Source organism: Pristiophorus japonicus, chromosome 4, assembly GCF_044704955.1.
Source record: "Pristiophorus japonicus isolate sPriJap1 chromosome 4, sPriJap1.hap1, whole genome shotgun sequence".
In the NCBI taxonomy this organism is placed as follows: Eukaryota; Metazoa; Chordata; class Chondrichthyes; family Pristiophoridae; genus Pristiophorus; species Pristiophorus japonicus.
This window is the reverse complement of record NC_091980.1, coordinates 210,385,500-210,412,532: the sequence shown is the minus strand read 5'-3', so window position 1 is coordinate 210,412,532 and position 27,033 is coordinate 210,385,500. Positions and strand designations below refer to the sequence as shown.

General features: G+C 45.8%; 1 protein-coding gene across 9 annotated transcripts in view; it reads left to right on the top strand.

Moving 5' to 3' along the window:
• The first annotated feature begins 14,457 nt into the window (after positions 1 to 14,457).
• heatr5a (HEAT repeat containing 5a) overlaps positions 14,458 to 27,033 on the top strand; it is a 140,802-nt gene continuing 128,226 nt past the window's right edge. For 5 of the 9 annotated variants that reach the window (XM_070879042.1, XM_070879044.1, XM_070879041.1 and 2 more), the window contains exons 1-3: positions 14,461 to 14,643; positions 17,869 to 18,057; positions 24,929 to 25,142. In XM_070879042.1, the coding sequence (XP_070735143.1) occupies positions 25,017 to 25,142 (126 nt within the window). In that variant the 5' untranslated portion in view covers positions 14,461 to 14,643; positions 17,869 to 18,057; positions 24,929 to 25,016. Of the gene's footprint in view, positions 14,644 to 17,868; positions 18,058 to 22,816; positions 22,884 to 24,928; positions 25,143 to 27,033 lie in introns of those variants that run through there. The other 4 variants (XM_070879045.1, XM_070879046.1, XM_070879036.1 and 1 more) reach the window with 4 other exon arrangements.

Genomic DNA, 27,033 nt, shown 5'->3' with positions numbered 1-27,033 from the left:
TCCCAAATCGAGTGCTATGATCGCAACTCAGTGGGGAGATGCATAGAAATTGAGAACGAATACAGGGTCATCAATCATGCTTTGGGACCCAAGTGGCTTGAGGGTACTGTAATTGGCAAAGAGGGGAATAGGGTCATAGTGGTCAGACTTAACAATGGGCAGATATGCCACAAACATCTGGACCAAGTAAAGAAAAGGTTCAGCATCGATACTGAGGAACCTGAGGAAGATCATGAGATGTTACCCACACCACTGCCAGTGAACGAGCAACAAGGACATTCACCAGCATGCACAGTCCCTGCGGCCAGCCCGGACAGGCCGGAATCACCTCAGGCGACAGAGACGCATGCCAAGGCCCAACCACCAGAGCCCCAACTGCAGCGCTCCACGAGAGAGCGTCGACTGCCTGAAAGACTCAATCTTTGACCCAAAGACGTTGGGGGGAGGTGATGTCGTGTTTGTAACCTTCACATAACTGTAACCTTTATGTAACAACACTGTATACTGTATACACCTGAGTAATGCACACCTTGACCACCTGGTCATCCAGGTATATAAAGGGAGGTCCCACGCAGGGTCAGCACTTCTTGGTCCTGGGAATCAAGGTTCAGGTCACGTAGTGACCTTGTCTGCAGTACATGCCTCGTGTGATTCTATAGTAAGGTGTAAGGACACTACAGCCCAGGTGACTGCCGCGGCACAGGAGCGTGAGATGGGCCAGACCTGCGCCACGTACAACAACACCAAGAGCACCTCACTCCTGATGACCAGGTTCTTTCCTGCAATGGAGAGGGAGCGCTGCTCCCACAATCCCAGTTTTTGTTTCACTTTGGCGATACGCTCTTCCCAGTTTTTGGCGCACGCCCCGTCTGCTCCGAACCATATTCCCAACACCTTCAGGTAATCTGACTTAACGGTGAAGGGACTAAAGGATCGGTTGGACCAGTTACCAAAGAACATGGCCTCGCTTTTGCTGCGATTAACCTTCGCTCCCGAGGCCAGTTCAAACTGGTCGCAGATTGTGAGCAATCTGCGGACCGACTGCCGATCCAAGCAAAAGATGGCGATGTCATCTATGTACAGGGAGGTCTTGACCCGAGCGCCTCCGCTGCCTGGGATCGTCACCCTTCTAATGCCCGCATCCTTCCTGATGGACTCGGCAAAGGGCTCGATACAACGCACAATCAAGACAGAGGAGAGAGGACAGCCTTGCCTGACTCCAGATCTGATCGGAAAGCTTTCAGTTTCCCACCCGTTGATTAGAACTGCGCTACTGATGTCTGTGTAGAGCAGTTGGATCCAATTGCGGATACCCTCCCCAAACCTCATTTTGGAGAGCACGTCCATCAGGTACGTGTGCGATATCCTGTCAAAGGCGTTCTCCTGGTCTAAGCTAATTAAGCAGGTGTCCACCCCCGTCCCGCACGTAGGCGATCGTATCCCTGAGTAGCGCGAGGCTATCAGATATCTTCCTGCCGGGGACAGTGCAGGTCTTGTCTGGGTGAATCACCAGCTCAAGAGCAGACTTGACCTTGTTGGTGATGACCTTTGACAGGATCTTGTAGTCCACATTGAGCAGCGAAATGGGCTGCCAGTTTTTGATTTCTTCCCTCTCCCCCTTATGCTTGTAAATGAGGGTGATGATGCCTTTCCTCATTGATTCTGACATGCTGCCGGCCAGAAGCATACCCCCGTATAGTTCCAGCAGGTCTGGGCCCATCCAGTCCCACAGAGCCGAATACAACTCGACCGATAAGCCGTTGTTTCCGGGAGTTTTATTCGTCTCGAAGGACTGGACGGCCTTTGTCAGCTTGTCCAGAGTTACCGGGTGGTCCAGACTCTCCTGCTCGCTGTCATCTAAGACCTCCGAGATAGACGACAGGAAAGACTGGGAGGCTGCGCGGTCTGTGGGCTTGACATCATACAGCCTGGCGTAGAAGGATTTGCTGATCCTCAGCATGTCACAGAACCGTCTTCTTCCTTTAGGCTGGTGATCACAAAGCTCCCCGTGTACCTTTTGGAAGAAGAAACGCGAACACGTCTCATCCTGCTTGACGGAGCGGACTCCAGAGCGGAAGATGATTTTGGAGGACTCTGAGGCAAAGAGCGAGGCTTGCTGGCCCTTCACCTTTTGGAGTTCCTCCGCGACATCGACCCCCATCGACTGCAGCAAGAGCAGGTTTTGCATACTCTTCTGGAGTTGGGACAATTCCCTCTGTCTCCCTCTCGCCTCCTGAACACCTTTGAGGATGAAGAATCTCTTGATGTTCGTCTTGATTGTTTCCCACCAGTGCATCGGGGAATCGCAGAGGGGTTTTACGGTTCTCCAACCTTTGTAATCCCTCTTGAATTCCTCAACGTTTTCCAGAGTCAACAGTTTCACGTTCAGCTTCCATATCCCTCTGCCAACTTTCTGGTTTTCCTGTGGGTGACAGTCGGCCAGTAGGAGGCAGTGGTCAGAGAAAAACACCGTGCGTGACGTCGGTGGATCTGACCTTGAGCGTGTGGGACACAAACAGGAAGCCTATTCTGGAACGGATGGACCTGTCTGGTCTCGACCAGGTGTATCTGCGCGGTGCTCCATCTGTAGGGTTGCTGAAGGCGTCGCACAGCTTGGCATCTTTTACCGTGTCCATCAGGAGTGTGGACATGGCGTCCAGTTTGCTGTCGGCTCTGCTGGATCGTCCAGCCGCATCAATGATGCAGTTGAAGTCACCGCCCAGAATGACCGGCCTGGACGTTGCCAGTAGCAGTGGGAGCTGCTGGAAGAGGGCCAGCCGCTCGTTCTTGAGAGCTGGGGCATAAACATTAATTAACCTGAGAGGGGAATTTTTGGACATTATATCTGTTACGAGGAGGTGGCCGCCCACCACCTCCTTAACTTCGGTGATGGTGAAGTGGTCTCCCCGCAGCAGAATGCCCAGGCCGGAGGACCGGCAGTCATTGCCTCCTGACCAGATGGATGGTCCATGGGCCTACTAACGTGACCACTGCCGATAACGGCTGAAGTGCGGCAGACCGCACTCCTGCAAGAACAGCAGGTCTGCTTTGACCTTGGCGAGGTACCCCAAGGTGGAAATACGTCGCTTAGTGGATTTTACACTACGCATGTTAATAGATGCAATTTTTAAATCCATTTTAAAGTTACTGGTTACAGTTCAAAACATTACATTTCAAATAAACCGTCCTTTAAGTCGGAGACCTGCCCAGTGGCCTGTTCCTGCATACATAGATTAACACTATAAAAGTCTACTTCACCTGGGCTGGGATACTGGTTATCTTCTGCATGGGAGTGTTTCGACCAGGGGACTGCTGCAGTGCTGTCAGATAGTCTGATATGTCCTCTGCGCTGTCCTCGCCTGCTGTTGGTGGTTCCCTCTTTTCATCACTCACAGCGTTCTCGAGCTGTGGTGCTTCTGTCACTGCATCACTCCCGGTATTCCGGAGGTGGGGTGTGCTGGGCTCTTCGCTGCTCCCGTTGTCCCAGAGGTGGGCTGTACTGGTTGCTTCTTCGCTCCCGGCATTCCAGAGCTCGTGTCCGCTGGGCACTTCACTGCTCCCGGTTTCCCGGAGCGAGGCTGCACTGGTCGCTTCAGTGCTCCCAGGCGCCTGGGGCTGCGGATTGGCATTTTGCCTCTTGTTCTGGTGGCAGTAGTGAGGGGCTTTATCTCGCCTTTCGTCATCAGACGAGCTGCTGCCGCTGCTGTCTGTCGTGGACGTTAGCCCCCTCTTCCCTTTCGTTTCAGCAGGGTCCCTTGCTTGCCTCTTTTCCTTACGCTTGCGGGCCTTTTTCTTGACGGTCTCCCATCCTGCTCCATCATCTGCTGCCTCCTCGTTCATGGACTCGGTGTGCTGGGGGAGAGCTTCACTGCTGGGTGCTGGTGTCTCGCAGCTCGCCGTAGCAGGCTTCTCTTCCTTCCTGACTTGGTCGGAGTCCACGAGGGCGGTTGCTTCCTTGCCCAGCGTGTTGGTCGGGGGAAGGGTGTAGGTCTCCTCTGGAACGTTGTGTTCCTCAGTTTCCTCCTCCTCTCATGCAATGTTCTTTGCAGCCTGCGCATAGCTGAAGTTGCGTTTGTTTGGGGCAGTTCTTGTAAAGATGCCCAGCCTGACCACAAAGGTTGCAGCACTTGATCTCTTTACAGTCCTTTGTCTGGTGGCCTTCGTTCTTGCAGTTGCGGCAGATGACTGTTGTGCAGCTTGCCGCCACATGGCCTGCCTTCCCGCAGGTCCGGCACACGTTGGGTTGGCCAGCGTACACCATGTAGCCCCGACTTCCTCCGATGGCGAAGCTGGAGGGGGGGTGCAGGATGGTTCTGCTGGCGTCCACTTTCATGGTGACCTGGATCTTGCGCTTGCTGGTCCAAATCCCGTGCAAGTCTTTCAGGTCAATGAATTAGCATATGAATGCCCAATCAACACAAAAGGCCGTGTACAACTACGCCATCCACCACTGGACTGGCACAGAAAACTGTGCCGATGCTCTCAGTAGGCTACCACTGCCCACCACCAGGGTGGAGATGGCACAGCCTGCAGATTTAGTAATGGTAATGGAAGCATTCGAGAGTGAGCAATCACCTGTTACTGCCCGACAGATTAGAACCGTGACGAGCCAGGACCCCTTACTGTCCATAGTAAAAAAAACTGTGTGCTCCACGGGAGTTCCGTTAGAACTAGTGTTCTTCCTGCATCTCTAGTGTCCCATTGGAGATGCAGGAAGAAATAAAGCCGTACCAGCGGAGCAAAGATGAAATGTCTATACACACAGACTGCCTCCTATGGGATAATCGGAAGTTGTGCCAAGAAAGAGCAGGGTCACTTTCATTAGTGATCGCCACAGTACCCACTCAGGCATTGTAATGATGAAAGCGATAGCCAGATCCCACGTGTGGTGGCCCAGTATCGAAGCAGACTTAAGAGTCCTGTGCGTGCAAATGTAATACATGTTCCCAGTTAAGCCATGCACCCAGGGAGGCGCCACTAAGTTTATGGTCTTGGCCTTTCAAACCTTGGTCTAGGCCTTTCAAACCTTGGTCTAGGGTTCATGTCGACTATGCAGGCCCAGTCTTGGGTAAAATGTTTTTAGTGGTTGTAGATGCGTACTCCAAATGGATTGAATGTGTGATAATGTCGGCAAGCACATCCGTTGCCACCATTGAAAGCCTACGGGCCATGTTTGCCAAGCACGGCCTACCTGATGTCCTTGTAAGTGACAATGGGCCGTGCTTTACCAGTGCCGAATTCAAGGAATTCATGAGCCGCAATGAGGTCAAACATGTCACGTCTGCTCCGTTTAAGCCTGCGTCCAACGGTCAGCGAGTAACTTTTAACACTGTTGTTGCCAATTTAAGTTAATCTAAGGGTTAAGTCATGGCAGGAGAGCTCGGACGCGTGTTATGCTCCTCCTGTACTATGTGGGAAATCAGGGACGCCTCCGGTGTCCCTGACGACTACGTGTGTGGGAAGTGTATCCGCCTGCAGCTCCTGACGGACCGCGTTGTGGAATTGGAGCTGCGGGTGGATTCACTCTGGATCATGCACGATGCTGAGAATGACGTGAATAGCACATTTAGTGAGTTGGTTTTACCGCAGGTAAAGGGTCCACAGCCAGAGAGGGAAGGGAAGACCAACAGGAAGAGCAGTGCAAGGAAGGTAGTGCAGGGATCCCCTGCGGTCATCTCCCTGCAAAACAGATACACTGCTTTGAGTACTGTTGAGGGGGATGACTCATCAGGGGGGAGCAGCAGCAGCCAAGTTCATGGCACTGTGGCTGGCTCTGCTGCACAGAAGGGCAGGAAAAAGAGTGGGAGAGCGATAGTGATAGGGGATTCAATTGTAAGGGGAATAGATAGGCGATTCTGCGGCCACAATAGAGACTCCAGGATGGTATGTTGCCTCCCTGGTTGTCTCGGAGCGGGTGCAGGACATTCTGAAAAGGGAGGGTGAATAGCCAGTTGTGGTGGTGCACATTGGTACCAACAATATAGGTAAAAAAACGGGATGAGGTCCTATGAGACGAATTTAAGGAGCTAGGAGCTAAATTAAAAAGTAGGACCTCAAAAGTAGTAATCTCGGGATTGCTACGAGTGCCACTTGCTAGTCAGAGTAGGAATCACAGGATAGCTCAGATGAATACGTGGCTTGAGCAGTGGTGCAGCAGGGAGGGATTCAAATTCCTGGGGCATTGGAACCGGTTCTGGGGGAGGTGGGATCAGTAAAAACCGGATGATCTGCACCTGGGCAGGACTGGAACCAATGTCCTAGCAGGAGTGTTTGCTAGTGCTGTTGGGGAGGAGTTAAACTAATATGGCAGGGGGATGGGAACCAATGCAGGGAGACATAGAGGGAAACAAATTGGAGACAGAAGCAAAAGACAGAAAGGAGATGAGTAAAAGTGGAGGGCAGAGAAACCCAAGGCAAAAAACAAAAAGGGCCAGCAAAATTTGCAACAAAATTCTAAAGGGTCTAAGTGTGTTAAAAAGGCAAGCCTGAAGGCTCTGTGCATCAATGCGAGGAGTATTCGGAATAAGGTGGTCGAATTAACTGTGCAGATAGCACTTAACGGATACGATGTAGTTGGCATCACGGAAACATGGCTCCAGGGTGACCAAGGCTGGGAACTCAACATCCAAGGGTACTCAACATTTAGGAAGGATAGACAGAAAGGAAAAGGAGGCGGAATGGCGTTGCTGGTTAAAGAGGAAATTAAGGCAATTGTAAGGAAAGACATTAGCTTGGATGATGTGGAATCGGTATGGGTGGAGCTACGGAACACCAAGGGGCAGAAAACGCTAGTAGGAGTTGTGTACAGACCTCCAAACAGTAGTAGTGATGTTGGGGAGGGCATCAAACAGGAAATTAGGGGTGCATGCAATAAAGGTGCAGCAGTTATCATGGGTGACTTTAATATGCATATAGATTGGGCTAACCAAACTGGAAACAATACGGTGGAGGAGGATTTCCTGGAGTGCATAAGGGATGGTTTTTTAGACCAATATGTCGAGGAACCAACTAGGGGGGAGGCCATCTTAGACTGGGTGTTGTGTAATGAGAGAGGATTTATTAGCAATCTCGTTGTGTGAGGCCCCTTGGGGAAGAGTGATCATAATATGGTGGAATTCTACATTAGGATGGAGAATGAAACAGTTAATTCAGAGACCATGGTCCAGAACTTAAAGAAGGGTAACTTTGAAGGTATGAGGCATGAATTGGCTAGGATAGATTGGCGAATGATGCTTAAGGGGTTGACAGTGGATGGGCAATGGCAAGCATTTAGAGATCGCATGGATGAACTACAACAATTGTACATCCCAAGGGAAGGTGGCTCAACCATGGCTATCAAGGGAAATCAGGGATAGTATTAAAGCCAAGGAAGTGGCATGCAAATTGGCCAGAAATAGCAGGGGACTGGGAGAAATTTAGAACTCAGCAGAAGAGGACGAAGGGTTTGATTAGGGCAGGGAAAATAGAGTACAGAGGAAGCTTGCAGGAAACATTAAAATGGACTGCAAAAGCTTCAATAGATATGTAAAGAGAAAAAGGTTAGTAAAGACAAACGTAGGTCCCCTGCAGTCAGAATCAGGGGAAGTCATAACTGGGAACAAAGAAATGGCAGACCAATTGAATAAGAACTTTGGTTCGGTATTCACTAAGGAGGACACAAACGACCTTCCGGATATAAAAGGGGTCAGAGGGTCTAGTAAGAAGGAGGAACTGAGGGAAATCCTTATTAGTCGGGAAATTGTGTTGGGGAAATTAATGGGACTGAAGGCCGATAAATCCCCAGGGCCTGATGGTCTGCATCCCAGAGTACTTAAGGAGGTGGCCTTGGAAATAGCGGATGCATTGACAGTCATTTTCCAACATTCCATAGACTCTGGATCAGTTCCTATGGAGTGGAGGGTAGCCAATGTAACCCCACTTTTAAAAAAAAGGAGGGAAGAGAGAAAACAGAGAATTATAGACCGGTCAGCCTGACATCAGTAGTGGGTAAAATGATGGAATCAATTATTAAGGATGTCATAGCAGCGCATTTGGAAAGAGGTGACATGATAGGTCCAAGTCAGCATGGATTTGTGAAAGGGAAATCATGCTTGACAAATCTTCTGGAATTTTTTGAGGATGTTTCCAGTAGAGTGGACAAGGGAGAACCAGTTGATGTGGTGTATTTGGACTTTCAGAAGGCTTTCGACAAGGTCCCACACAAGAGATTAATGTGCAAAGTTAAAGCACATGGGATTGGGGTAGTGTGCTGACGTGGATTGAGAACTGGTTGGCAGACAGGAAGCAAAGAGTAGGAGTTAATGGGTACTTTTCAGAATGGCAGGCAGTGACTAGTGGGGTACCGCAAGGTTCTGTGCTGGGGCCCCAGCTGTTTACATTGTACATTAATGATTTAGACGAGGGGATTAAATATAGTATCTCCAAATTTGCGGATGACACTAAGTTGGGTGGCAGTGTGAGCTGCGAGGAGGATGCTATGAGGCTCCTGAGTGACTTGGATAGGTTAGGTGAGTGGGCAAATGCATGGCAGATGAAGTATAATGTGGATAAATGTGAGGTGATCCACTTTGGTGGTAAAAACAGAGAGACAGATTAGGAAAAGAGGAGGTGCAACGAGACCTGGGTGTCATGGTACATCAGTCATTGAAGGGTGGCATGCAGGTACAGCAGGCGGTTAAGAAAGCAAATGGCATGTTGGCCATCATAGCGAAGGGATGAGAGTACAGGGGCAGGGAGGTATTACTACAGTTGTACAGGGCCTTGGTGAGGCCACACCTGGAATATTGTGTACAGTTTTGGTCTCCTAACTTGAGGAAGGACGTACTTGCTATTGAGGGAGTGCAGCGAAGGTTCACCAGACTGATTCCCGGGATAGCGGGACTGACATATCAAGAAAGACTGGATCAACTGGGCTTGTATTCACTGGAGTTCAGACGAATGAGAGGGTATCTCATAGAAACGTTTAAAATTCTGACGGGTTTAGACAGGGTAGATGCAGGAAGAATGTTCCCAATGTTGGGCAAGTCCAGAACCAGGGGTCACAGCCTAAGGATAAGGAGTAAGCCATTTAGGACCGAGATGAGGAGAAACTTCTTCACCCAGAGTGGCGAACCTGTGGAATTCTCTACCACAGAAAGTTGTTGAGGCCAATTCACTAAATATATTCAAGAAGGAGTTAAATGTAGTCCTTACTACTAGGGGGATCAAGGGGTATGGTGAGAAAGCAGGAATCGGGTACTGAAGTTGCATGTTCAGCCATGAACTCATTGAATGGCAATGCAGGTTTGAAGGGCCGAATGGCCTACTCCTGCACCTATTTTCTATGTTTCTATGTTTCTAAGCAGTTCAAACAATCAAGCAGAGCTTGAAAAGGGTAACTGAAGGCTCACTGCAGGCTTGCTTATCCCGAGTCCTGCTTAGTTACCGTACAAGACTCCACTCGCTCACCGGGGTCCCTCCCGCTGACTGCTCATGAAAAGGGCACTTAAGATGAGGCTCTCGTTAGTCCAACCTGATCTACACGATCAGTAGAGAACAGGTGGCTTCAACAGAATACAGTGTGTTAAAAAGACAAGCCTGACAGCTCCGTGCCTCAATGCGAGGAGTATTCGTAATAAGGTGGATGAATTAACTGCACAGGCAGCAATTAATGAATATGATATAATTGGCATCACAGATACATGGCTCCAGGGTGACCAAGGCTGGAAACTCAACATCCAGGGGTATTCAACATTCAGGATGAATAGACAGAAAGGAAAAGGAGGTGGGGTAGCGTTGCTGGTTAAAGAGGAAATTAACACAATAGTAAGGAAGGACATTAGCTTGGATGATGTGGCATCTGTATGGATGGAGCTGCGGAATACCAAAGGGCAGAAAATGCTGGTGGGAGTTGTGTACAGACCACCAAACAGTAGTGGTGACGTTGGGGACAGCATCAAACAAGAAATTAGGGATGCGTGCAATAAAGGTACAGCAGTTATCATGGGCGACTTTAATCTACATATAGATTGGGCTAACCAAACTGGTAGCAATACAATGGAGGAGGATTTCCTGGAGTGTATTAGGGATGGTTTTCTGGACCAATATGTCAAGGAACCAACTAGAGGGCTGGCCATCTTAGACTGGGTGATGTGTAATGAGAAAGTACTAATTAGCAATCTTGTTGTGCGAGGCCCCTTGGGGAAGAGTGACCATAATATTGTAGAATTCTTTATTAAGATGAAGAGTGACACAGTTAATTCAGAGACTAGGGTCCTGAACTTAAGAAAAGGTAACTTCAATGGTATGAGATGTGAATTGGCTAGAATAGACTGGCAAATGACCATTAGAGGGTTGACGGTGGATAGTCAATGGCAAACATTTAAAGATCACATGGATCAACTTCAACAATTGTACATTCCCCATAAAACGGGGAAGGTGGCTCAACCGTGGCTAACAAGGGAAATTAAGGATAGTGTTAAATCCAAGGAAGAGGCATATAAATTGGTCAGAAAAAGCAGCAAACCTGAGAACTGGGAGAAATTTAGAATTCAGCAGAGGTGGACAAAGGGTTTAATTAGGAGGGGGGAAATAGAGTATGAGAGGAAGCTTGCTGGGAACAGAAAAACTGACTGCAAAAGCTTCTATAGATATGTGAAGAGAAAAAGATTAGTGAAGACAAACTTAGGTCCCTTGCAATCAGATTCAGGTGAATTTATAATGGAGGTAGACCAGTTGAACAAATACTTTGGTTTTGTCTTCACGAAGGAAGACACAAATAACCTTCCGGAAGTACTAGGGGACCGAGGGCCTAGTGAGAAGGAGGAACTGAAGGATATCCTTATTAGGTGGGAAATTGTGTTAGGGAAATTGATGGGATTGAAGACTGATAAATCCCCAGGGCCTGATAGTCTGCATTCCAGAGTACTTAAGGAAGTGGCCCTGGAAATAGTGGATGCATTCGAGATCATTTTCCAACAATCTATCAACTCTGGATCAGTTCCTATGGACTGGAGGGTAGTTAATGTAACACCACTTTTTAAAAAAGGACGGAGAGAGAAAACGGGTAATTATAGACCAGTTAGCCTGACATCAGTAGTGGGGAAAATGTTGGAATCAATTATTAAAGATGAAACAACAGCACATTTGGACAGCAGTGACAGGATCGGTCCAAGTCAGCATGGAGTTATGAAAGGGAAATCAAGCTTGACAAATCTTCTGGAATTTTTTGAGGATATAACTCGTAGAGTGGACAAGGGAGGACCACTGGATGTGGTGTATTTGGACTTCCAAAAGGCTTTTGACAGGGTCCCACACAAGAGATTGATGTGCAAAATTAAAGCACATGGTATTGGGGGTAACGTACTGACGTGGATAGAGAACTGGTTGGTAGACAGGAAGCAGAGAGTCAGGATAAACGGGTTCTTTTCAGAATGGCAGGCAGTGACTAGTGGGATGCCGCAGGGCTCAGTGCTGGGCCCCAGCTATTCACAATATACATTACACTCAATTCCTTCATCTAAATCATTAATGTCTCCAAGTTTTCAGATGACACTAAACTGGGTCGTGGTGTGAGCTGTGAGGAGGACGCTAAGAGGCTGCAGGGTGACTTGGACAGGTTAGATGAGTGGGCAAATGCATGGCATATGCAGTACAATGTGGATAAATGCGAGGTTATCCATGTTGGGGGCAAAAACACGAAGGCAGAATATTATCTGAATGGTGGCAGATTAGGAAAAGGAGAGGTGCAATGAGAGCTGGGTGTCATGGTACATCAGTCATTGAAAGTTGGCATGCAAGTACAGCAGGCGGATAAGAAGGCAAATCGTATGTTGGCCTTCATAGCTAGGGGTTTTGAGTATAGGAGCAGGGATGTCTTACTGCAGTTGTGCAGGGCCTTGGTGAGGCCTCACCTGGAATATTGTGTTCAGTTTTGATCTAATCTGAGGAAGGACGTTCTTGCTATTGAGGGAATGCAGCGAAGGTTCAGCAGACTGATTCCCGGGATGGCTGGACTGACACATGAGGAGAGGCTGGATTGACTGAGCCTTTATTCACTGGAGTTTAGAAGGATGAGGGGATCTCATAGAAACATATAAAATTCTGACGGGACTGGACAGGTTAGACGCAGGAAGAATGTTGCCGATGTTGGGGAAGTCCAGAACCAGGGGACACAGTCTAAGGATAAGGAGTAAGCCATTTAGGACTGAGATGAGGAGAAATTTCTTCAGTCAGAGAGTTGTTAACCTGTGGAATTCCCTACCGCAGAGAGTTGTTGATGCCAGTTCGTTGGATATATTCAAGAGGGAGTTAGATATGGCCCTTACGGCTAAAGGGATCAAGGGATATGGAGAGAAAGTAGGAAAGTTGGAAAGGTGAATGATCAGCCATGATCTTATTGAATAGTGGTGCAGGCTCGAAGGGCCGAATGTCCTACTCCTGCACCTATTTTCTATGTTTCTATATCATGATCGCGCAAATGTGTCACGTGAAATTGATGTAAATGATCCTGTATTTGTGTTGAACTATGGACAAGGTCCCAAGTAGATTGCTGGCACTGTTTTGCCCAAAGAGGGGAGTATGGTGTTTGTGGTGAAACTCGCAAATGGACTCACCTGCAGAAAACACTTGGACCAAATCAAATTCAGGTTAAGGATTATCCAGAACAAACCCACAATAGACTCTACCTTTTTCGACCCTCCAACACACACACACACACACACACAAGTGGCAACCGACCCAGTGGTTGACCACAAAGTAGAACCCATCACCCGCAGCAGCCTAGCAGGGCTCACCACCCCCAGCAGTCCAGCAAGACCAGCTGCGCAGCAGCCCAGTGAAGGCCAAACAAACGACTCACCAACACCAGCATTTGCACCGAGACGATCAACCAGGGAAAGGAAGGCCCCAGATCGACTTACATTGTAAATAGTTACACTATTGATTGTGGGAGGCGGGGGAGGGGAAGGGAGGAGTGTTGTTATGTATGTAAACCTGTAATTACCATATGTAATCCCACAATCCCTTGGGAGCACCTGTATATCAGGAGGCCGAACAAGCTGGAGAGGCACTCTGAGATCTGCAATAAAGGATTATGGTCACACTGAAAAGCACACTTTGAGCTTGCAGTATCTAGTCTGACTCTTAATTCCAAGACATAACACTTTCGGCGATGAGACTAGGTGCTCAGTGCCTTCACGGATGCACTTCCTCCACTTAGGGCAGTCTTTGGCCAGGGACTCCCAGGTGTCGGTGGGGCTGTTGCACTTTATCAAGGAGGCTTTGAGGGTGTCCTTGTAACATTTCCTCTGCCCACCTTTGGCTCGCTTGCTATGAAACCCCCTTTGCACCCATATCCAACATTGTTGGAGTGGATGAAATCCAGAAGTCACGACACTGACACTTCATACCCAATAAACCTGTTAATAATTCGCACAATGCCCCATCTATATGGGGGCGGGGAGTAAGCCAATCAGAGAAACGGCTGCAATTCAGTTAGTACAATGGTGGGTGGGGTGGATTGACCCATCCACCTCCAGGGAGATGTGTGGGGTTGCTGACCCATCCACCATATGGCACGAACCTGGTATTGCAGTACTTCCAGGAACGGTGCTTGGGCTCTAGGCCTTTTGGCTAAGAGCATTAGCGCAGGGTGATCCTTGATGTGTGCAAGGTGACCTCTGGCGTTTGTGATCTGACAAAGAATTGGAAAGATTGGCTACGAAAAATTTAAACACATCCATAGTTTTTGCTGGGCTTCATCGACCTCCCCTTGCCATGGGGGAGAACCTTATCAGTTTACAAGACGAGCCTATGCCTAAACTTAGATTTTGTAAACAATCTGGCATGTAACAGCTCACGGTTCGTTAACAGTTTTGGAACAGAGATGCAGCCAACACCTTCCACTCCATCTCAGCAGATGTCTGAGAAAAATTCACAGCCTTGCTAAGCCTTAAATAAAAACTTGCATGTATATGAAGCACTTTATATCAAGCACTTTGCAATGAATTACAATGAGTGCTGTGTAGGCAAGTGCGACAACTACTTTACACTATTATTGGATAGATGCGTGGATAATTCTGAAGTCATTGGGTCAGCCTTGTGTCAAGTTGGATTTTGAAGAGCCTTCTGAAAAATTATAAAATGTAAAGTGGAACCAAAAATCAGATTTTAAGAGTAGAAAATAATTTCATAAACTTTTGCATCTAATGTCAGGAAACAATCGTTATGATGGTATGCAATTAATTTTCAGGAACAGCGAAAAAAAACAATTCTAACTATGAGATACTACAGGCCAGCCCCGGCTCACTGCCCACTTTCGGACTTTCCACCTGGCTGTTCGGAGCTCTGCTCGTTGTCCCTGCCGTTCGCTCGCTCGGCGCACCGCTCAGTTACTCGGAGTTCGGCTCGCTGACCTGGTCACTCGGGGTTCGATATGCTGCCCTGCACCGTGTTCGGTTGCTCGGAGTTTGGCTTGTTGGCCTGGTGACTCCGCTCACTGATCCGTTGTTCGGCACTCCGCTCACCCTTGGTTACGGCACCTGTAGCAGGGAGGCAGCCCGGCTGTAGCTGGCGCAGCCTGTGAATTGGAGCCCGGGGGCACTGGCTGTTATTGTGTGAGAGGCCTGGCGAGCAGTTACCCGGGAGGGAGCGGGCTCTGGGCAGGTGAGTAACGGCTGTGGAGGAGGCGGGCCGGGTCACAGCGGGAATGAGATGCGGGGCCTGGCGCCCCGAGCACGGGATGTGGCTGGAGAGGAGCGCTCCCTTACCCGGCGCTCCGACTGTTTGCTCTTGTAAGAATATCGCCGAACCAATGGCTGAAGTTTGCACTAAAAGTCAAGCGGTCTGAGTCCTGTTTTAAGGGACGCGCGAAGGCGGATGAAACCCCGAGCGGGTGGTGGGTCCAGGCGGAGCCTTCCCTTCCCTGGCACAGTGGCTGCGCGGAGGTTCTGGCCATTGGCGCAAACCCGGGGATGTGGCGTGTCATTCCAAGCGGACCTTGTCGGCAAATTCCGGGATATTTGTGGATGTCTCGATTAATATTTGCGTTAATTATTGCACGTTGGGAGTTAAGCATTTTGTGCCGGTGGCTAAAGTTTGGTTTGGGAAATATTACAACTTCTAAGTTCGGTATTTTGTAACATTGACATAAAAAGCATTAAATCAAATGTACTTTGTACATACGCGCAGATAGCTTAGCAGTGGTTGGTATTTGCTTCTGTTTGTGGAGTTGTGGTTTTATTCAAAGAGCCTCTGACAACCTGAGTTTTCATCTGAAGTAGCTGACGTTTTGCCGAACACTGAAACTGAGGCGTGTGTGGTAAGAGTACAGAGAGGGAGATAGTTCAATGACAGACGGTTCTGTGGAAATGAAATTTAAAATAAGTCCCCTAATAATTATAAGGGGAAAGGAAATTATTTTTAGCTGGAAAATATTGTGATTCATTCTGTAAATCTATATGGTGATTCACTGCTCAAGAATATTTCACACGAGTGAATTGAGACATTATGATCTACAGTAACAGGTGGCTTTCCAGAATAATTTTAAACATAGGGACAGTAGTAGGCCATTTAGCTCCTCGAGTCTGTTCCGCCATTCAATGAGATGATGGCTGATCTGCGATTTAACTCAATGTACTGGCCTTTGCCCCATATTCCTTACTACCTTTGGTGAATAAAAATCCATCAATCCCTGATGTAATAACAATTGATCTAGCATCAATTGCCATCTACGGAAGAGAGTTTCCAACTTCTACCACCCTTCAGCAGTTATTAAGTTCAGCCTTGTGACAATAATGTTGGAATGTTACTGCCAGCAAGGAGCTCTGTATTTGAATCCTGATGGCATTTGCTTTTGGACTTGTCTTGCATAACTTTAGCTTGCTTCAGACAGACTTTCTGTGGGAATAAGTGGTTTTATTTTCCGTGGAGAATGGTCCTTTCTCACAACATTAAGAACCTGGTGTGTTGATGCAAGGAATGGTAATAACTTAGTAAAAATAAGTGTCATTGAGAAGGAGGGAAGAAATGAACTATCCATATTCTGGTCTAATCAGACGAGGGAAGAGGTGCATTTTTTTAAAAATTCCATTTGGATTCATATTTTTTACTGTTTTACCTTGATAATTCAATTTTATGCATTCAGTAAAAGACTTTGCATGACTGAAAGAGGGATGTGCAGTTAATTATCAGCAAGACATCTGCTTTGAGTTTGTTGTCCATATTTAAAATTATGACAATTTCCCTCCAATTGGAACTTCAATTTTTAGATGCTGCAGAAATCTCTATTAAACCATTGCCTCTGGTGTACTACTTCATGACTTATCTTCGTCTTATTATGAATGATTAATTGACAGTTTGTGCTAAAGGTTTCAATAGGATGTGTTGTATGTTCTTCATCCTGCTCCTGATAATGCACAAGCACAACACAATTTCTGAAACCTATTCAAACTGCATCAAGCAATGTCTGCACTGCTATCAATTTAGTTCTTTTTTTGGGTCAATGTTCAGTTTTGGGAAGAGTAAAGCAGTAGCATGTGACTCCGAGCAAGAAATGATTACATTTATACGAGGCTTGAAATTAGTTTCAGTCCATTGGACCATCGTGATCATGACTGATCTGATAAATCAGCAAATGTTTGACATTACTGGTAATGTTTGCTGCATTGACTGGTGCACTTTATGCAGGTAACTTCTGCCCAGGCCTTTTTGAAACAACTTCAGTAAGTTTTCACAGTATGTATACAGATACAGGAAGGCTGTGGATTTTTTTTCAGTGGGCACATTATTTTCCCCTTAAATATAAGGCAACTGGTTCTGCAACTGATGCTTTGGGTATTGCTTGTCTGCTGAAGGGGTTAAAAGTTCTTTTGAGGTCTGGATCAATTGCAAACATGCCTTTGAAATCCAGTGAACATGTAAAAAAAAAATTCTATTCTTGCCGCCAGATGTCACTAGTGCATTTGCACAAGCTGCTAGTGGCAGAAATCGCATTTTGAAGAGATCTGCTTATTTTGATGCATTACTAGGGCATTTGGCAGATCCTGGACCCATATACAGTGCACTTAGCCTTATAGTAAATAATTTATGATAACGGTTATATACTGCTACAGCTGCTGTCCCCATGGTCCAAGTTCAAAGCATTAGTCAGTTTAAAAAAAAAGTTAAACCTGCACAGGGCACCTGGTGCAAGTAGAAAACATGATGGAGCATTGATAATTCAGCGAAATTCAATTACTAGTGAAGTCACTATTATCTGTAATCCATTGCTTATTGCGTATCCATCATTTAAACAATTTCTATCCTTTTATTGGGAATTTGAGAGCTGTAAGATCAAAAACGTAGGATGCATTGCAGCACAAAGGTTTCTTTACACCTCTGCATCATTCTCTTCCATGTAGTAATTTGATCTTCCATTGGACCTATGAAGTCACACTTTTGATGACTGATACCTTGAGAGTTTCATAAAATTGCAACGAGGCATGATTTCCAGAGTTCTGTTCAGATAAATGTTTTTTCTGAATGCCTGATCAGGAAGACTGATAGTTTGGAAAGAGTGCAGCTGCTGAAGACAGGTTGGAAAAAAATAAAAAAAATAATTGCTTGTTTCAGTGAAATTCTACCCACCTGCAATCCAGTTGAAATGAACACCTGACAAGTGCACACATCAGCGTCACAGCCAGCTTAATTACCACTTTGAAGTAACCGTTAAATCAGTTCCATTGCCATTCTTGATTATATTATTTGTGTATGTTCTACATAGTACTGAAAGTAATACATCTTGGTTGAGTAAGATGTATGTATGCTAAGGAGCATGTATGTAGCAATAAATCCATGCATGTTTCAGCAGACCTCTGATATTAAAATATTTTTTCCATTTATTTTTTACAGAAGAATGATGTGTGCCTCTTTAGCTCCTAGATCAAATGCCAGAGTAAATTCTTGGACTTATTAAAGCAAATTACAGTTTGATTTTTAAATCTGAAAGACCGTTCAATCACCCAGACCATGCTGAGCACGTTACAAGGATGATCTAGGGCAGGAGTGTTGAATCTTTTAGAAATTCACGTGTCAGAACAAGTGAGTGGGCCGTACTTATTGTAGTAGAAGTAGTTGACCCACTTCCAGGCCTGTAATTTGCAATTCAAGTACTTCTGGGCCATCATCTCTGTCAGTACAACTGCCCTGTGGAATATCTAACTCTTGGAAGTGCAGATGTTGGTTACGAGCAGTATATAGCAACCTGAGGAATGATGCTAAATGGCAAAACAATCAAATCACTATATTTGTATCCCCATTTCATAGTGTTGCCCAGATATTACTAATTATGTACAATATACCTTCAGAGTAATTGTGAATCTCTGGGTCTTTTTAAAATTATGCCATTCTCAGGTACTCAGCCGGTACATTGCCTTTCACGGAATAAATGATTACTTGTACAGTGGACTCAGAGTTTGTGATTTCAATTTGCATTTTAATTATGTAGATGGGATGAATATTCCTCTGTAATCTTTTTAACAAGTGGGCTGTTCATAACAAGTGATCATGCAACCGCTAACATTAAAAGGAACTTCAACTTGGGTTGGAAATGTTTTGAATACTTTATATTCCAAATTTATAGTTTCGGTGTTGAGCCTTGTACAGTAAATATTAAATCACTGTGGTTGAATATAACATAGTTTCACAAAAATAATCCCCGTTCCAGCTCTATGTTCAGGCCTGGATATGATTTGGGTGATATTTATGAAAGGTTATATGTACTTTTTCTAGAAAGCTTCCTGGTTTCATTCAGCAGTAATGACTTGTAAATGTTCAGATGGCTTGAAATCGGTCTTGCATAGTGAGTTATTAAGTGTTTATCAAGTTTATTTAAATTTTGTGTAGTCATAGTGTTATATCGTGAATGATACTGAGATATAAATGTTCAAGATATAAATAATGTTAAATGAGGGGTTGTGTTAATGAAATTACCTTGCTTCCAGATTTCAGGGCACGGTCCTTATTAAAACTAATAATTTAGCTGCAGCAACAGATTTGAGGTTACTTAGCTGCATAGAAATTTACAGGACAGGAGGAGGCCATTTCGGCCCAGCGTGTCCGCGCCAGCTGACAAAGAGCCACACGGCCCTCGGTCAGCAGCCCTAAAGGTTACATATAAACTTATGAACAATGGCGGAAAGGTAAAGAGCATCCGGCCCAACCAGTCTGCCTCACACAACTGCGATTACCCCTTGCACCGCAACATTGTACACTCCAGCCCAACCGGAGGCATGCGATCTCCTGGGAGAGGCTAAAAACCCAGGCCAATTGGGGAAAAAAATCTGGGAAGATTCCTCCAACCTATCCAGGCGATCAAAACCAATCCAGGAGATCGCTGTGGCTGTATTCGATACCCTGAAGTACTTACCATGATATCTGTGCCAGCCAACAAGAGGTTATCCAGTCTAATCCCACTTACCAGCTCTAGGTCCGTAACCCTGCAGGTTATGGCACGTCAAGTGCCCATCCAAGCGGCGTTTAAATGTGGTGAGGGTTTCTGTCTTTACCACCCTTCCAAGCAGCGAGTTCCAGACCCCCGCAACCCCCTGCGTGAAGAAGCTTCCCATCAAATCACCTCTAAACCTTCCACCAACCACTTTAAAATTATGCCCCCTTGTAATTGATCCCTCCACCAAGGGAAATAGGCCCTTGCTATCCACTATATCCAGGCCCCTCAAAATTTTATACACCTCGATGAGGTCTCCTCTCAGCCACCTCTGTTCCAAGGAGAACAAACCCAGCCTATCCAATCTGTCCTCATAGCTAAGATTCTCCATTCCAGGCAACATCCTCGTAAATCTCATTTGCACCTTCTCCAGTGCAATCACGTCCTTCCTATAATACAACGACCAGAACTGCGCGCAGTATTTCAGCTGTGGCCTAACCAGAGTATTATACAATTTAAGCATAACCTCCCTGCTCTTGTATTCTATGCCTCGGCCAAGAAAGGCAAGCATTCCGTATGCCTTCTTAACCACCTTATCCACCTGGCCCGCTACTTTCAGGGATCTGTGGACAAGCACTCCAAGGTCCCTTTGTTCATCTACACTTCTAAGTGGCCTACCGTTTAATGTGTATACCCTTATTAGCCCTCCCCAAGTGCATTACCTCACACTTCGCCAAATTAAATTCCATTTGCCACTGTTCTGCCCACCTGACCAGTAGATTGATATCCTCCTGCAGTCCATGACTTTCCTCTTCATTATCAACCACACAGCCAATTTTAGTGTCATCTGTAAAATTTTTAATCATTTCCCCTATATTCAAATCTAGATCATTGATGTATACCACAAAAAGCAAGGGACCCAGTACTGAGCCCTGCGAAACCCCACTGGAAACATCCTTCCAGTCACAAAAAACATCCATCAAGCATTACCCTTTTGCTTCCTCTCTCTAAGCCAATTTTAGATCCAACTTTCCACTTTGCCCTGGACCCCATGGGCTTTTACCTTCGCGACACAGTCTGCCATGTGGGACCTTATCAAAAGCTTTGCTAAAGTCCATATACACGACATCATACGTACTATCCTCCTGATTACCTCAATCAGATTAGTCAAACACGATATTCCCATAACAAATCCGTGTTGACTGTCCCTAATTAATCCATGTCTTTCTAAATGTAGATTTATCCTGTCCTTCAGGATTTTTTCCAATAATTCTCCCACCACTGAGGTTAGGCTATCGCTTTCTCCTTTATTAAACAAGGGAACCACATTGGCAATCCTCCGGCACCATGCCTGAATCCAAAGAGGACTGGAAAATGATGGTCAAGGCCTCTACTATTTCCTCTTTTGCTTCGATCAATAGCCTGGGATGCATTTCATCTGGACCTGGGGACTTGACCACTTTCAAAGCTGCTAAACCCCTTAATACTTCCTTTCTCTTTCTATGCTTATTTCATCCAGAATTTCACACTCCTCCTCGATAGCATTATCTGCATTGCCCCTTTCCTTTGTGAAAACAGATGCAAAGTATTCATTAAGAACCATACCCACATCTTCCGCCTCCACACACAAATTACCCTCATGGTCTGTAATAGGCCCTACCCTTTCTTTAGTTATCCTCTTGCTCTTAATATATTTATAGAGCATCTTTAGGTTTTTCTTGATTTTATTTGCCAAGAATTTTTCATGCTCTCTCTTAGCATTCCTAATATCCTTTTTAATTTCACCTCTAGAGATTCTACAGTATTTAGCTGTCGGTATATGACATATGATTTTTGCAGAATGACAGCTGCAGGAAAAATGCAGGGAACAGCGCCAGCCCTTATACATGGCCGCCTTCGACCTTACAAAGGCCTTTGACACTGTCAACCGCGAGGGTCTTTGGAGCGTCCTCCTCCGTTTCTGATGCCCCCAAAAGTACGTCGCCATCCTCCGCCTGCTCCACGACGACATGCAGGCCGTGATCCTTACCAACGGATCCATTACAGACCCAATCCACGTCCGTTCCGGGGTCAAGCAGGGCAGCGTCATCGCTCCAACCCTCTTCTCAATCTTCCTCACTGCCATGTTCCACATCACTGTTGACAAGCTCCCTGCTGGAGTGGAGCTAAAATACAGAACCAGTGGGAAGCTGTTCAACCTTCGCTGTCTCCAGGCTAGGTCCAAGACCACCCCAACCTCTGTCGTCGAACTACAGTACTCGGACGACGCCTGCCTCTGCGCACGTTCTGATGCTGAATTCCAGGACAGAGTCGACGTATTTACTGAGGCGTACAAAAGCATGGGCCTTACGCTAAACGTCAGTAAGACAAAGATCCTCCACCAGCCTGTCCTCGCCGCACAGCACTGCCCCCCCAGACATCAAGATCCCACGGCGCGGTCCTAGACAGCGTGGACCACTTCCCTTATCTCGGGAGCCTCCTATCAACAAGAGCAGGCATCAACAATGAGATCCTACGCTGCCTCCAGTGCAACCTTCGGCCGCCTGAGGAAAAGAGTGTTTGAAGACCAGGCCCTCAAAACTGTCACCAAGCTCATGGTCTACAGGGCATTAGTAATACCCGCCCTCCTGTATGGCTTAGAGACATGGACCATGTACAGCAGACACCTCAAGTCGCTGGAGAAATATCATCAACGATGTCTCTGCAAGATCCTCCAAATCCCCTGGGAGGACAGACGCACCAACATTAGTGTCCTCGTCCAGGTCAACATCCCCACCATTGAAGCACTGTGATCACACTTGATCAGCTCCACTGGGCAGGCCACATAGTTCACATGCCAGACACGAGACTCTCAAAGCAAGCGCTCTACTCGGAACTCGTCCACGGCAAATAAGCCAAAGGTGGACAGCGGAAACGTTACAAGGACACCCTCAAAGCCTCTCTGATAAAGTGCAGCATCCCCACTGACACCGGAGAGTCCATGGCCAAAGACCGCCCTAAGTGGAGGAAGTGCATCCGGGAAGCCGCTGAGCTCCTCTAGTCTCGTCGTCAAGAGTATGCAGAAATCAAGTGCAGGCAGCGGAAGGAGCGTGCGGCAAACCGGACTCCCCGCCCACCCTTTCCTTCAACCACTGTCTGTCCTACCTGTGACAGAGACTGTGGTTCTCGTATTGGACTGTTCAGTCACCTAAGAACTCATGTTAAGAATGGAAGCAAGTCTTCCTTGATTCCAAGGGACTGCCTATGATGATGAGGATATGACATAAGCTTCCCTTTTTTTCTTTATCCACCCCTGTAGGTCCCGAGACATCCAGGGGGCTCTAGAATTATTGTTCCCACCCTTTTTCTTTAAGGTCACGTGTTACGACTGAGCCCTTGGGATCTCCTCCTTGAATGCCTCCTACTGTTCCGACACTGATTTACCTTCAAGTAGCTGTTTCCAGTCCACTGTGGCGAAATCACTTCTCAACTTTTAGCAAAGGTAACTTTTTCCCCAATTTGTGACTTTTATTCCTGGTCAAGCCTTGTCCTTATTCATAACTACCTTGAATCTGATTGAATTATGGTCACTGGCAATCCCACTGTGCTCTCCCACTGATACCCTTCCACCTGCCCAGCTTCATTCCCAAAACTAAATCCAGAACCGCCTCCTCCCGTGTTGGGCTTGTTACATACTGACTAAAAATGTTCTCTTGAATGCATTTTAAGAATTCCTCTATACCCTTTGCACTATATTTGTCCCAATGTTCTGATTTATTTCTTCACAATGTGTGTATGAATTCGAGCCAAATTATTTAGTTACGGGATCAAAATTTTACGTTTGTGCAACATAATTTTGATTGGAAACAAGATTAATGTGGCCTTATTGGGAAATTAAACCTCGTTTTAGTTTATGATTGCACTGAAAACATTGCAGAGTAGTTGTTCTTTATTCATTCCTGAAATAAATATAGTTAATATCGAACTTTCTGATTAAACTGTAGTACCCTGGCAAGAGCTTAGAAATTGTTGACTAACTCTTTAATTCTCGCCCATCTAAACATTTTTTTGGTCCTGTTTCTTTATCAAGAGTTTATTTCATGAGCTCAGGAATGTTACATCAGTACTGAAATAAAATCAACAAAATCTTCATGTGCCTGTACTAAATTTCAACAATCAGCATGTGTTTAAAATTGTCATGTTCATCATATAATAAAAATTATGCATGTATTTCCTATCTCTCATTTTCGACTTCCTGTATCAATAGTCAAATTTCTTGTAGCTGATTGGTTCACAGGCAATTTTTTTCCAGCCATCTTTAAAAAAGACAAGTCAATCTTTTGTATTGTGGACAGAAATTTCTCCACCAACAGAAAATAGATTAGCTTGGTCAGAATGTCTGTAACCAGTGACATAAAGAACCTCATCAATCACACTTCGGAGGGGCAGTGGAAGAGAGAAAAACAGTAATTTCATCCTGGATTCTGACGCAACCTGAAAAACAATTGAACTCTGACCTCAACCTGCAAAGTTGCTTTAATAAACAATTAAACTCTGAGCTGAAGTTGTTTACTCAATGACATTTAGAAACTTTCTAGTCTTGAAGGGACATGATTTCCTCTAACCTGAATAACACGTAATGCATTATCTTGACTAACATTTGTCTTTATAAAGCAACATATTATTCAACGTATCTTAAGTAATACCATGAGAGATATACTAGTATATTGATAAATTAGCACAAAAAAGTGTTCCCATCACTTTAAAATAACTGGGAGAAAATAACTTGCAATTTGAATTTGATTCTACTGTGCAGATGAAACAAGAAAAATGAATTCATTCTGAGCACCACACCTTAGGAAGGATATATTGGACTTCAAAGCAGTGTAGCGTAGGTTTACCAGGTTGATACCCGGACTCCAAGGGTTAAATTACGAGGATAGATTACACAAACTAGGGTTGTGATCCCTGAAATTTAGGTGGTGAAGGGGCGATTTAATTGAAGTTATCAAGATATTAAGGGGAACTGATAGGGTAGATACAGAGAAACTATTTCCGCTGGTTGGGGAGTCTTGGACACGGGGGCGCAGTCTAAAAATTAGAGCCAGACTTTTCAGGAGTGAAGTTAGGAAACACTTCTTCATAAAAAAGATGGTTGAAGTTTGGAGCTTGCCTCCACAAATAGCAATTGTTAATTTTAAATCTGAGATCGAAAGATTTTTGTTAACCAAAGGTGTTAAGGGATATGGGGCAGTGGCAGGTATATGGAGGTAGGTCACAGATCAGCCATGATCTCATTGAAAGTCAGAATAAGCACAAGGGGCTAAATGGCCTACTCCTGTTCCTTTTGAGGGCTCTATTATAGGTGTGTTTTTTATATAATAAATGTAAATTCTTTCCAATGTTCTTCAAACATTGTTTGATTAACTTTGAAATAGAAAATAATTTTATCTGTGGCAAAATGGTTTTGCATTGATTTGTTGTTGAACCAGCAGATGTGATGGGCCCAGAATGTAAATGAATTGTTTTCTTATGTTTGTGTTGCAGGAACTGTAATGATGCCAAGACTTTCAGTTCTCGTTTACTGACATTTGTGAAGTTTCAGTGACTATTGGAAGAAAAGTCTGGCAGAGGCATGGAGCAAGCACATGGCCTGCTGTTCAATGAGGAGCTTTATAGTCAATTGAGTGAATCAAAGAAACCAGAGTTTGTTTTTGAATGGCTTCGATTCTTGCAGAAACTTTTGGTGGCTGCCAGTAAGGTAAAATGTTATGCAAGTTTTTAAAGCTGCAAAAATGTCTTTGTTATGCAATGTTCTTCAGTCTGAGTATATGTAAAATTGCTTTCGTATAAGAAAGAAACATCATTTGCATTTATATAACACTTCTGATGTCATTGGAATATCCCAAAATGTATCATAATCAATTTGAAGTGCAGCCTCTATTAAAGCAGCAGCCTCAAATAATGATTAGGTAAATAACCGAATAATCTGGTTTTAGTGGGTGTTGGTTGAGGGAGGAATGTTGGCCAGGGCACTAGCAGAACTTCCGCTCTTCAAATAGTGCCATTGAATTTCTTGCACCCACCTGAGCAGGCAGGCAGGGCCACAGCTTAATGTTTCATCAGAAAGTTGGTGATGACAATTTTCATTTATGTAGTGCCCTTGGGAAGCATGATACGCCAAGCCATGGGAGATCGTTTAGATTGGGTGATAGTGTACAAAGATGGCTTTTGAAAAGATTTTGAAGGAGAAGAGCGAAGTAGAGAGGTGGAGATATTTAGGTAGGGAGTTGCACAGTGCTGAGCATGGTTGATTGAAGACTCTGCCACAGTGGTGGGGTGAATGATGGAAGGCCTGAGGGTGTTGTAAAGAAAGTAAGTCTGGAGAAGGTTACAGAAGTAGGGTTGGAGCAAAGCAATAGAGGGATTTGAAGACAAGGGGCTAGATTTTACACTTTTGTGCAGATTGCCCAAAAGTGGGCGGTATTTCCGGCGTGGGCGGTAAAAATGGGTTTTCAGCTCGCCGGCTTGTCACCCATTCTCAAAGCCCCTTGTCTCCATTTTTGAAATTGGGCGCGAGCGATATGAAATGGGCGGCAGCATTAAATCTCGCTTACCTTCTGCTGTAAAGTGTCGCCGTACTTAGCAACGGCATGGCAACGCTCGATTCCCGCGATTCAGGAAGTCAAGGGTCATCATGACATGTGCAGAAGAGGAGATAGAGAGCGAGGGAGCTGAGGGACTGAAGGCATGTGTGGGTATGGTGTGGCTGCTTTGGGAGGAAGGAGGGAGCGTTTAGAGCTTTAGAGCAAATAGGGAAACAAAAATTAGCTATTACCAGCCAGATATTTGCCCAAATTTGGCCTATAATGGAGGGAGAGGAGGAGGCGTCACAGCACGCTGTGGAGTCTGACGCTGGAGAGAGCAGTGAGGTGGGAGAGGAGCACGTTGGAGGGCGCAAAAGAGCGAGGAAGTTCTCGGATGAGGCAAATGCCTCCCTCCTGCAGGAGGTTGAATCACGCTGGGGTGATTTGACACAGGGAGGGCATGGGAAGCCCACCCCAAAGGCCTACCAGAAGATATGGGCCGAGGTGGCCTCATCGGCGATCAACGAGGTGCGTGAGGGCAACCAATGCCGGAAACGATGGAACGACCTTGTGGGATCTGTAAGAGTAAGTATTACATTTATTTACATGTACTTATGTATTTATATAATTTGATTTGTAACAGTCATGAGTGACTATCAACAGATGTGAGGTCTTTCACTTTTATCGGGAATGTTGTAGTCAAAGCCTGCGGTCACGGTGCACGTTTTTAGGTAAAGAATGATACTTATCATAACTGACAGATGTAATCATGATTATTATGTGTTATATCAGTGACAGTACCTAGCAATGATCTCATGCCATGTTGTCCTGCCACCTTTTACAGAAGAAGCTCTCGATGATGAGGTCCGTGCAGAGGCGAACGGGTGGGGGGCCACCAGACCCCAGCGACATCACAGAGATGGAGGAGTGGGTGCTCACACTCGTGGGGAAGCACGCAAGCATCTGAAGACCCTGAAGTGAAGCGACGTGAGTAAAGTTTACACCATTGTGTGATGTAAAGTCAATAGATGCCACACCCATTCATATCTGAACAATCATATATGA